Source organism: Phaseolus vulgaris, chromosome 3 (assembly GCF_051622355.1).
Source record: "Phaseolus vulgaris cultivar YP4 chromosome 3, ASM5162235v1, whole genome shotgun sequence".
NCBI lineage: Eukaryota > Viridiplantae > Streptophyta > Magnoliopsida > Fabales > Fabaceae > Phaseolus > Phaseolus vulgaris.
In genome coordinates, this window is record NC_143500.1 from 53,699,622 (window position 1) to 53,710,578 (window position 10,957).

A 10,957-nucleotide genomic window follows, 5' to 3' on the forward strand; every position below is an offset into this window, starting at 1 on the left:
TATAAACTAATTTAGAAACCAATTTTTGTTTTAGTTTCCAAGATGGTCTCTAATTTAGTTACTATTGCAACTAATTATTTTGGTCTCTAAAAATTGGTTTCTATTTCATCATTTTCTTGTAGTGTGATGACGAACCTAATTCTTAGAATATGTGCTATTTATATTACCTTTGGTGGACTTTCCTTATTGGGTTAGGTTAAAGAGTTGGACCGCGTTTAGGGCTGCATTACCTAGTTCCTAATCACAAATTAGTTTCGCTGACCTTAATTGAGTATAAATGAATTTGTATTGTCGATCGACCCTACGGAAGTGGACATTTACTTCGATCAGTCCAATGATGAGACCGAGACGTGATATTAGTCGTACAGTCCTCCCTGCTATATTAAATTTTTATATATAAAGCTTTTAGTCTCTCACGTGATAAAAGATTCAAATACTTTAATGCCAAGATAATACTATCACTACAGAAATAAGGTAATGCATGACCTCATTTCGTGAATTGCATGCACCAAACACCTATATATAACAATACATGTGCATAACCTCTCCCAAGAACTTGCATTGCACCTCTTATTTGCTTCTACTTTTTTTGTCTTAGAACATTGGCTAATGGGTAGGTCACCTAGCAGTAGCAGTAACGAGAGTAATGTGAAGAAAGGGCCATGGACAGCAGAAGAAGATGAAAAGCTAATGGATTACATTAGCAAACATGGAAGAGGAACGTGGAGAACACTTCCAAAGCATGCTGGTCTAAATAGGAACGGAAAAAGTTGCAGGTTAAGGTGGGAAAACTATCTGAAACCAGATATTAAGAGAGGAAAATTTACTCAAGAGGAGGAGCTATTCATCATCAACCTTCATTCAGTTCTTGGAAACAAGTATGATTTCCCTTTTATAGTGAAGCATTATATATTTGATCTAATTTCTTTTTATGTTTTGGTGCATGTTTTCTGGTTTGTGTGCCACTAAAACAAATATTAGAAATTAATTTTAAAAATTAAAAATAATTAGTTGTTATGCTGACTAAATTAGACTAAATTAAAGATATTTTAAAAACTAAAAAGTTTATTAATTTTTAAATTAATTTCTATTATTGATAAATAATTTCTAAATTGATATATAATTAGCTATCGAAGTTTTTTCTACAAAATTTAGAATTTAAATAATTGATAATTAATTAGATATCAATTTAAAAACTATCTATCAATAATAAAAATTAATTTAAAAATTAATAATTTTTTAGTCTTCTAATTTAGTAAATATAACTATTTTTAACCTTTAAAATTAGTTTTTATTTAATAATTTTCTAGTAGTTATTTTATTGAGTGTGTTTCTATGCAAATTATGTTCAAACCCTAACTTTTTATGAGTTTCTAGGTGGTCAAAGATTGCTACAAGTCTTCCAGGGAGAACAGATAACGAGATAAAGAATTATTGGAACACTACCATAAGAAAAAAGCTTCTCCAGAAGGGTATTGATCCAGAAACTCACAGGCCAAGAACAAGCTTGAATCATCTGATGAATCTTTTCCCCTTGCTTGGCATGTCAAATTTGGGCACATCAATGAGTTCTTGGACCAACCCTACTGGTTTACAAGCAGATGTCACTCAATTAGCCAAACTACAACTGCTACAAAATATGCTACAACTTATGAACAACACTTCATTGATCAACATCACTAATCCTTACCTTGTAGACAATCAAATTCTCAACCCACCACTTGATACATTTCTCAATGGGACAAACACTCTCCAAGTTAGAGATCCAATGTTATATGCAAACCCTCATGGTAACAACATACCCAATCTATTCTCTCAGACACACAGTGACTATTCTCTGCAGAATATCTTCAAATCAGGGATAGAAATAGAAAATGAAAGTAAGTATCAAGAAGTTCTTAGTTATACCCAAAACATAAACACTTCACAACAAAATGAAGTAGAAAATTTACTACCAGCATTAGTTGCTTCATGTACTCCAAGGACAACTAGCTTCAACAAAATGGAGAGCAACTATAATGCAGCACAAAAGTCTACACAGTCACCTTTCTCTACAACTTTTGAGGCTTGGGAGAAGTTTCTCATTGATGATGATGATGAAACAAGCAGTTCCTACTGGAAAGAGATTCTAGAGTACGTTTATTCTTAATTGTTTTGCTGTTTTTTACTGTTTTTTCCATTACTACCTACTACAAAAGAAGAAAAAATCAAAACTCAACCCTATGATAACATTAAATCGAATAGATACATATTAAGATTCTCGTGAGTAACCTTACATAATTTTTTTTCTTCTTTTGCAGCTTGACATCCACTTCTGCATCTTCAGTTTCCTGATAGAAGAAATTTGCTTCAAGATAAATCAGCTAAAGGATCTCATACCAAGATATTTTTCATTCTTTCATTGTTTTTTTCTTTTGATTTTGATCCTTCATTATAATTTCTTTTATTGTTTGGTTAATGTCCTTCATAAATTTGTGAAGTCTGTAATCATAATTAGTTCCTTCCATAGCAGAAAAAATTTGCACATTATACAGTTCGATGTTTTTTTATTACTTTTCAATGTATTTTGTATCTTCAGCTAAAGAAGTCGTCAATCAAAATCTTTTGTGGTGATAAAGCAGAGTTATAAATAAGATTTGTATTAATAATAGCTCTTTAATTTGATCATATGCTGCATCAAAGTAGCATGTTTGCGTGTGAAAATAAAGAATAATGCAAAAAGACATGTCCTCACAACTACTCTCTTGTCTTCATAAAACTGCTCCTTAAGATAAGGATTTAGGATACAACTTGCATCCAAGTAAAATCAAAGCCAAAAGAAGTAGTGAGACTCCATTATTCAAAAGCTTTTCTATAACATTGTCACTTTTTCATGTTCTAGAGTGTAAATTTTAGTATTTTAGAGGTAGTGGAGAAAGTTGTTGGTTGGTTGGCCTAGGTTTAGGAAAGCTATAGTTGTATTGCTTTGAGAAATAGTCTAAGGTGAATGCTAGTAGAAATTGAAAGTTGATTTGAAAACAAGTCTATGTTGTATTTATGATGAAGTGCACAATTTTATATGCATGAATTACCTTATCATGCAGAAATAGCTTTTGGTTAAACAATCACTTCTAATGGAAAGTACTTTTTTTTAACTATTTTAGGTTCATTATGTAGGTTTTACAATTGATATAAATTCAGATAATACATAAGTTTTTTTTTTGGTGAAACAATTCATATATGAGTCATCCTAAGAAAACTCCCCACATGATTTTGATTCTTTGAAAGGGTCCTAGAGTTGGTATTGTCAATGCAATTTTGGACTAGCAGGTTTTGGTAGAATATTTCAAGGTGATTTCATCTTATATACATTGCAAATGTTTTAACTTTGAAGGCTAAGGTTATGGGAGCTATTTTGGGTATTCAACTTGAGTCATTATAAGGTTTGGACAATTTCTTCCTCCACCATATCACTTTTCACTATAAGAAAATTATGAAATAAAAATTAATTTTAGAAACAAAACATAATTAGTTGATATAGTGACTACATTAGAAACCATTTTAGAGACTAATAAAATTTTTGGTTTCTAAATTAGTTTCTATTATTGTTAAATGATTTCTAAATTGGTATCTAATTAGCAACCAATATTTTAACTACTAATTATTTAGATTCTAAATTTGGTAGCAAAAACCTTGATTGCTAATTAGATACCAATTAGAAACCATTCAACATTAATAGAAACAAATTTTGTAAACCAAAAATTTTTTTAGTCTCTAAAATAGTTTCTAATTTAGTCACTATAACAATTAATTATTTTTTTGTCTCTAAAATTGGTTTCTATTTCATGATTTTCTTGTGGTGTTTAACCTACATCCTATTAATTTTTAAAATTTCCAAAATTATTTGTATTCCAGATTTGAAATGACAAAATAATAAATATAATTCAAAATAATAAGAAAATACATTCTGGATAAAAAAAAATCTAAAATACAAAATTGAAAATGCATTTTGGATAAGAATTTTTCAGAATTCAAAAAAATGTATTCCGAAAATTTAAATCCAGAATATTTTGAAAAAAAAAGTTATGGAAGTAATTTTTATCTACACTCTCTTTTTATATAAGATTATTTTTGTCATTTCGAATTTGGTATATGTTAAAATTGATATGTTGCAGGAAGAATTTGCGAGGAGTTTGTCTTCTATTTGGTTGGAGGCTGATTCTGTGTTGATAGTTGAAGCCTTTAGTTTTTCTTTGAGCTTTGAGGGGTACATGGAATTGTTGTTGCCAGTTTCTTCCTGCACCCCACACTCTTATGCAAAGATAAAATTATCCTTATTAATTTTTAAAATTCCAAAATTACCCTTGACCTAATAAAATCCCAAAAACTGGAAATGGTGCCGTTTGTGCATGCAGGCAGTGTCGTCTTCCTTGGATTGTTGATAGCAGCGGCGCAACACTTTCAAAGGTCATTCTCCTTCCAAATCTCACACGTCTATCTATCTTGTGATTTAGAGTGTTGTTCATAAAGGTAAGCAAAGTTTCATGTGTTTCGGATTTTCACATCCGTTTTTGTCATGGATTCTTGTTTCTGTAAATCTTTTTTTACATCCAAATCACAGAATCTGGTAGAATTTCGAATTTGTGGATCCGGTAGTGTCCCGGATTTGTGGATCCGGTAGTATTCCAGATTTGTGGATCTGGTAGTGAATTTCTAAAAATAGCTAAGCATTTTCGGCAGCCAAGGAAAGGTTCATCAAATGTTCATATATACTCCATAAAAGATTAGAGGTTATTACATTAACCACTCCCTTTAAATGTTTAGAGGTAAAGGAGAAGTTCCAAGCAACACTTTAGATAGCCCAAATAACTCAATTCGGGAACTATGAAATTATAAAAATAGAGAGGGAAAGCGTAACTTTTTGCCATGCAATTTAAACGAAGCAAAAAATAATAGAGGAATAGGAGACAGAGGTCTAATGGTTTTCCTACTTCAATAACCATCTACGAATTAAAGTTTTTGCTATATAAATTATAAAGTATAAACACTACCGGATACATAAATTCATGACACTATCGGATCCACAAATTCAGAAACAAGAATCCATGACAAAAATGGATGTGAAAATCCAAAACACATACTTTGCTTACCTTTATGAACAATACTCGAAATCACAAAAGAGATGTGTGAGATTTGGAAGGAGAATGATCTTTGAAAGTGTTGCGTCGCTGCTATCAACAATCCAAGAAAGACGACGCTGCCTGCACGTACAAACGACACCCATTTCCAGTTTTTAGGGTTTTATTAGGTTAAGGGTAATTTTTGGATTTTAAAAATTAATAAGGGTAAATTTTGTCTTTGCATAAGAGTGTGGGGTGCAGGAAGAAAAAAGTGGGGGTGCAGGAAGCAATTGCCATTGTTGTTTAATCATTTGCAATATCTTAAAATTTAATGTTTCATGTATAAAGAGAAGCAAACACGTGTGCTTATATATTAGGTAATTTAGGAATTGATTCCAAGGAAGATTTTTGTTAGTTTCAGAATTAGTGAGAACTTCTTTAAAAACAAGTTTGGGTAGCCAAAATTTTAATTTTTATTTATTTATTATTGGTTTTGGTTTTGGTTTATTCCCTTTAAATGTTTTTGTTTTTAATTTTTAATAGTATTATCCTCTTTATAGGTAAGTTTTTAATAGTAGTACCTAGAAGAGAAAAAAAATTAACTAAAAAGATAATAAAAATATATAACGAATGGTAATAAAAAAGAATTAAATAAACTAACTAAAATAATTTATAGATTATTGTTTATAACTTCTAAGCCAAACATTTCTAAAATAACTTACTTTTAATATACGTAATGAATATTTTTTTTTATGTTGATGAAAATAGTATGAACTAGTGAGATAAAGTAAAAGATAGTTTATTAATCTCACGAAACATTCTCTTTTATTTCTCAGAAACTTCCACTTCTTCAATTCAAAATGGTGTAATGGTAGAATGTTTAAATAAGATATTTGAACAAAAATACTTAATCCCAAGATTGATTGAAATGGTTACAATTATTTCCCCTTTTTTTCTAGTTTATCTGCTGCTGTATACAGCTCATTGATGCTGCAAATTATGCTTCCATGCTCGATGTTAGAATTTGAACTGGAACAAACACGAAAATTCCTACAATAATTTTGGGGCTATTTCCTAAATTCTTGAAATACCAAAATTATTCTTGATAATTTTGGATGATTCAGTTCCGTAAGAAAAATGTGTTTTCAGAAGAATATAGATTCCGTCAAAGTGTGTCACAAGAATAAGAAATTTAGAAGGCAAAATATCATTCATGAATATTCTTTCCAGAACACACATTTTTAATTCTCAGAATGATAAATCCAAAATTTATAAAATGTGTTACAGAACATATTTTAAAATATTCCAAAAAGAGTAATTCGGAAGTTATTTTTAAAAAGGGTAAAATGATATTTTCCCAGAATGATAAAGGTGCAGTAGCCATTTGTTGGGGGTGGAGGGAGAAACACCCTAATTTGGTATAAGGATGATATTAGGAATGGAGGATGTGGAACACAATCTTGAGGTACACGATGAACACTTACAGGGAAGAATACAGTGCACTGGACATGTTAGCAGTCATGCGTGCCTAACAAAAAAAATATCTGTATCTAAAATCATTAAATGAAAACCAAAATATTATTGAACAAAAGCATGCAAAATTGAGATAACATACGAAGTGATTAGGTGCAATTTCCTAAAATTACCATGTATTCATCTTAATTTTGTGTGAAATAATCCACCAGTACCCCTATTTCATGAACAGCTGAAGTTGTCTTCCTGTGTGTCAACTTGATGTTAAGCTGAGATTTTCAGAAAGTCAAGATCGCATAATACATTTCAGGCATGCATGTGTGAAAAGTGAAAAAGAGCGATGCTGTGTTGCTGATAAGTTGAGGCTAAAGAAAAACCAGAAGCATTGAAAGGCAAGATATATGATATGAACCTGGAAAAGATATCACAATATACTAACAAGGGTTAACTTTGCAACCATATTTCATGTCTGCTAACGAGTCTAGATTTTAATAAAGCCCCCAGGTACCTATATAAACTCTATTTGCACTATATCAATCAATCATACAGTAACACGACAAACATCTGGGGAGACATGCCTGGAGGAAGAATGCCCCAAAAAAACAGGCAAAACAAAAATACGTTTACTGGCATGTTAAAACACTTCAATATATCCAACTGAACAAAAATAATCACCAACAAGCATGAGCCAGAATCTCAATGTGTAAAAGTCACTTCTCTTTTTTATTCCATTCTCTCTTCCTTTTAGGAATGTAAAACAGTTTTGATATCTGTGGGGTTAACTTTCACATGTGAACTTGTTAAGTGGTTTCAAATCCAAGGCCCCATTGAAACTAGGACCACTATTTCATTCATTACTGCATGTCATATAAATATAGATGCATAACTTCAAAAGCAAAGTCATCATAATAGATTAATTGTCATAGGTTATACAACATTGAAGTAAAAGAAAATATTGAAAATAATTCTTTGAGCAAAATTTTCATATTCAGCCTCATGCACTTATCTAAAATGTCCAAAAATTCCAAATGAAGTCCAAGAATACATTTGCATTAGAAAACTAACAAAATGAGGAAAGTTCAATGATTAGAACTAAAAGAATAAGAAAAAAAAAAACTACTGAGCATAACATCAACAATTGTAGACCTATGCTTTTTAAGACATATTAGTATGGTTGGCATCAAAACTTGGGCAGGGATTCAACTTGGTCAAACAAGAGCAATTATAATATATGACCTTCATTGTTTGGATTAGGATAAAATCACAGCTCATCAAGAACTGAAAACAGACAATTTTAATATAGAAGTCATGTTAAGTTTGAAAACCATATTCTATTTTATGCACATTAGTCAAACCCATGTCAATTTGCCAGGGAATGACAATTCCGTAAACATGATGAAGATAGTTTAAAATTAAACAAAAGGGCAAAAGATAAGACTTCCAGCCTTCGACGCAAACCCACCAAATTGTGCCAAGAGCTAAGAGTACAAATTAAATAAAAAAACGACTATTTCCCGAGTATAGTGATGACAAAGATGTTACACCAGAAAGTCAAATTTCTGTAGAAGCCTGGAAGAATCAGTTAAAAACACAACAAATAGACATACATATCAGGGTTTTAAATGGAGCTGTAATAGCCGTGTTGCAAAACCCCTGCCTACTAGACTGTGGAAGAGCTGTTTAGTATATCAGCCGTAGCAGACCACAAATTGCAGGCTGCACAGCGTCTATGGCAACAGTATGTGTAGATTTCAAAAATTCCTCAGAACGGACATTAGGGATTTTTTCTGGGATTTTAATTTTAAAAATTGAAATTTAAAGATGTAAAAACAGTGAAAAAGAAAACAAAAGACATGGATTTAAAAGATGATTATTGATAACTACTATCTAAAAAATGTGCATGACTGTTAATGTGCTTATATGTGTTGTTTAAGACACCTAGCACTTTTATTATTCTTGTTATACACCAATAAACTATCAACAAAATCATCCTGCTATCCACTGCCTGGCTATAGTGTACTTTTTGGAGCTTACTACTTCATCACATCCAATCTGATATTTAAAACATCGTTACATATAAGAAGGGCAAACTTTGCATAAGCACATTACTCCCTTCAATCTCGTGTCAAATAATGAGAAGTTGCATTTGACACACTTTGCTCAGAAATCAACAAATAATTTGAACAATTATATTTGAAATCATCAATCAGTTTGAATATCTACTATCTAGATAAAAGTTAAACAAACTTACTCAACCAATAGTAAGTGGCATAACGGGTTTAACTTCTTTCCACTTTAGTCTGGGAATCATTTTTAAGGAATATTCATTAGCATAATACCAATTAAGGACCTTGATACGGCAAAATAGCAAAGGAACAGATGACTGCACAAGGAAATCGTAAACAGAATCATGTAACCAAAGCAATGTATGCAAAATGGGGAAAAGAGAGTTATTGAGTGGATAAAAAGGGCATAAAGTAAAACAGTTTCTAGCTTAGTATCTTAAGCCGCAAAATACAACTTTCCTAAATGTTGAGGGTATTTGAAAAGGTACCTATCTCCACAAAGCAATGGTGGAAGGAATATACATGTTAATAGGGTTAAAAAACTAGCCACAACCAACACTACTGTACCAACTGCACCCTAAATGGAAATGTGTAACTCGTGCCTACCATTACCAAGTACCAACCAATGAGGCCAATGGGTCCACAGGGGAAATTATGGTTACCCAAAAGCCACCAACCAACGACGCGTACAGAAGGAGAAACGCATTTGAGCTGTGTGACAAAATTATCTCAGACCTGAAAAGATTCCTCATTGTCCTTGGTCGAAACGGTAACGCGACCCTCCCCCTGTTGTTCTTCTTGCTCTTTCTTCAACATGACGTCGCAGAAAAACTGGGTCAAAACGGCCTCGTATCCAGGCATTTTGGCGTAGCCAGGGAAGTAATTGATATCGATGATGAGGTAGCGGTTGCCGTATCGAGCGTCCCGTATGACGTCGAAATTGAAGAGGTTCAACTTGAGGGCGCGTCTGAGGCCCCTGGCGATGTCGACGACGAAGGCATTTGGGGGCATCTCGGTGTCATCCAAATGCATCAGCCGGTAATACCCATCGTTGTCGTTTTCAGCGTCGTGGTTGGCCAGGTTGGAGACCTGCGAAAACGACATAAGGTTCTCCGAAACCCCCACCTTCTTCTCCTCCGACACATCAGGGAGGGACTTGCGCTTGACGCACCGCACGTGCTCGCCCACCACGTAAACCTTGAAGATCACGCCGCCGTGGTTGACGAACTCCTGCAGCACGATCGGGGGCTTCAGCTTGTCGAGCACGTCGCGCGTGAACACAAGCGCCATCTTATGCGACTTGGCGCTGCCGTCGGCCACAAGCGGCTTCGCAATCACCGGAAACTTGAGGCTCTCCCAAGCCTGGGGGTCCATTAGCGTGGCCTTGTCGTATATCACAATCTGCTTCGGGATCCCGAAGGTGTCGGTTCGGTCCTGGATTCGGAGCTCCGACACGACCTGCAGCATCGAGATTCGGTTGTGGAGGCGCTCGATCGCTTCGGGCGCGTCGAGGATAAGCGCATTCGGAAAGCGCGTCTTAAATTCTTGGAGCTGGCGCTTCCAATCGTCGCCGTAGAGCTTGTGGAGGACGCAATCGAAGGGTCCCTGATCCACCAGAGGCTTGTCCGAGTCGACGCGCACGAGCTCGATCCCTCGCGATTTGGCCAGAGTCAGCAATGAGTCGCGGATGAAGCTGTTCTGCTTCTTTGGCGCGAGCGCATACCCTATCACGCCGCCGAATGTGTTCTCCGCCATTGATGTTCGCTCACGCTGAATCACATTCCCGGGGAGAAACCCTAATTTGGAGCGCCTGGGTTTTGTTGTCTGGGAAGAGAATTTCGCAGAGGGGAAAAACTAACGGAACGGATTCGAGGGCGAGAGAGGAGAGAGAAGAGAAAAGAGAAGGAGAGAGAGAGAGAGAGAAACGGGGTAACGGGATGGGGATATTTATAGCTTCGACTAGGGTTGGTGAGGAAGAAGGGGAATGATAGGGTGACTGGGTTTTGATGGAGAAGGTGTGACGTGGCATATTCTGGGGATTGGGTTGCAGATGGCGCCGCTTTATGAAGCGCGTGTGCAACTGCGCTGATTGGGTTGGAATTCAGAAAGTCAAAAGCTGATAAGATTGGGTGAGCCTTTGGGCTATTTACTCATAAGATAAAACACCTTTTGACCTTTTAGTCTTTCTCTTTTCAATTTCAATGCTATTCAAAACACCAAAACCTGTTTCATTGCCTCACTTAATAAATACACACCAAAACTTTCACTTTTTTAACCACCAAATGCATCCAAATCCATTTACATATTATTTATAAAATA

General features: G+C 34.5%; 2 protein-coding genes and 1 long non-coding RNA gene across 3 annotated transcripts; 1 reads left to right on the top strand and 2 right to left on the bottom strand.

Annotated features, from left to right (window-relative positions):
* The first annotated feature begins 556 nt into the window (after positions 1 to 556).
* LOC137805996 (transcription factor MYB53) lies at positions 557 to 2,149 on the top strand. Its single transcript, XM_068605869.2, has 2 exons — positions 557 to 878; positions 1,378 to 2,149. Exons 1-2 carry the CDS (start codon positions 610 to 612, stop codon positions 2,147 to 2,149), a joined length of 1,041 nt encoding a protein of 346 aa, XP_068461970.2. The 5' UTR covers positions 557 to 609.
* Positions 2,150 to 6,290: 4,141 nt separating this feature from the next.
* Positions 6,291 to 6,984, bottom strand: LOC137808670 (uncharacterized). Its single transcript, XR_016519358.1, has 2 exons — positions 6,746 to 6,984; positions 6,291 to 6,643 (listed from the first exon to the last, which is right to left on the bottom strand). It is a non-coding gene; the product is annotated as an uncharacterized LOC137808670 (long non-coding RNA).
* A 2,015-nt stretch (positions 6,985 to 8,999) lies between these two features.
* On the bottom strand, positions 9,000 to 10,667 carry LOC137808669 (inositol-tetrakisphosphate 1-kinase 1). The gene has a single exon (XM_068609911.1). It carries the CDS (start codon positions 10,391 to 10,393, stop codon positions 9,368 to 9,370), a length of 1,026 nt encoding a protein of 341 aa, XP_068466012.1. The 5' UTR covers positions 10,394 to 10,667; the 3' UTR covers positions 9,000 to 9,367.
* Positions 10,668 to 10,957: the final 290 nt, after the last annotated feature.

Bases quoted from the DNA above. Each gene is read 5' to 3' on its own strand.
- LOC137808669 (XM_068609911.1), bottom strand. From the start codon at position 10,393: ATGGCGGAGAACACATTCGGCGGCGTGATAGGGTATGCGCTCGCGCCA.
- LOC137805996 (XM_068605869.2), top strand. From the start codon at position 610: ATGGGTAGGTCACCTAGCAGTAGCAGTAACGAGAGTAATGTGAAGAAA. The intron at 879-1,377 runs GTATGATTTCCC...ATGAGTTTCTAG, and splicing joins CATTCAGTTCTTGGAAACAA to GTGGTCAAAGATTGCTACAA.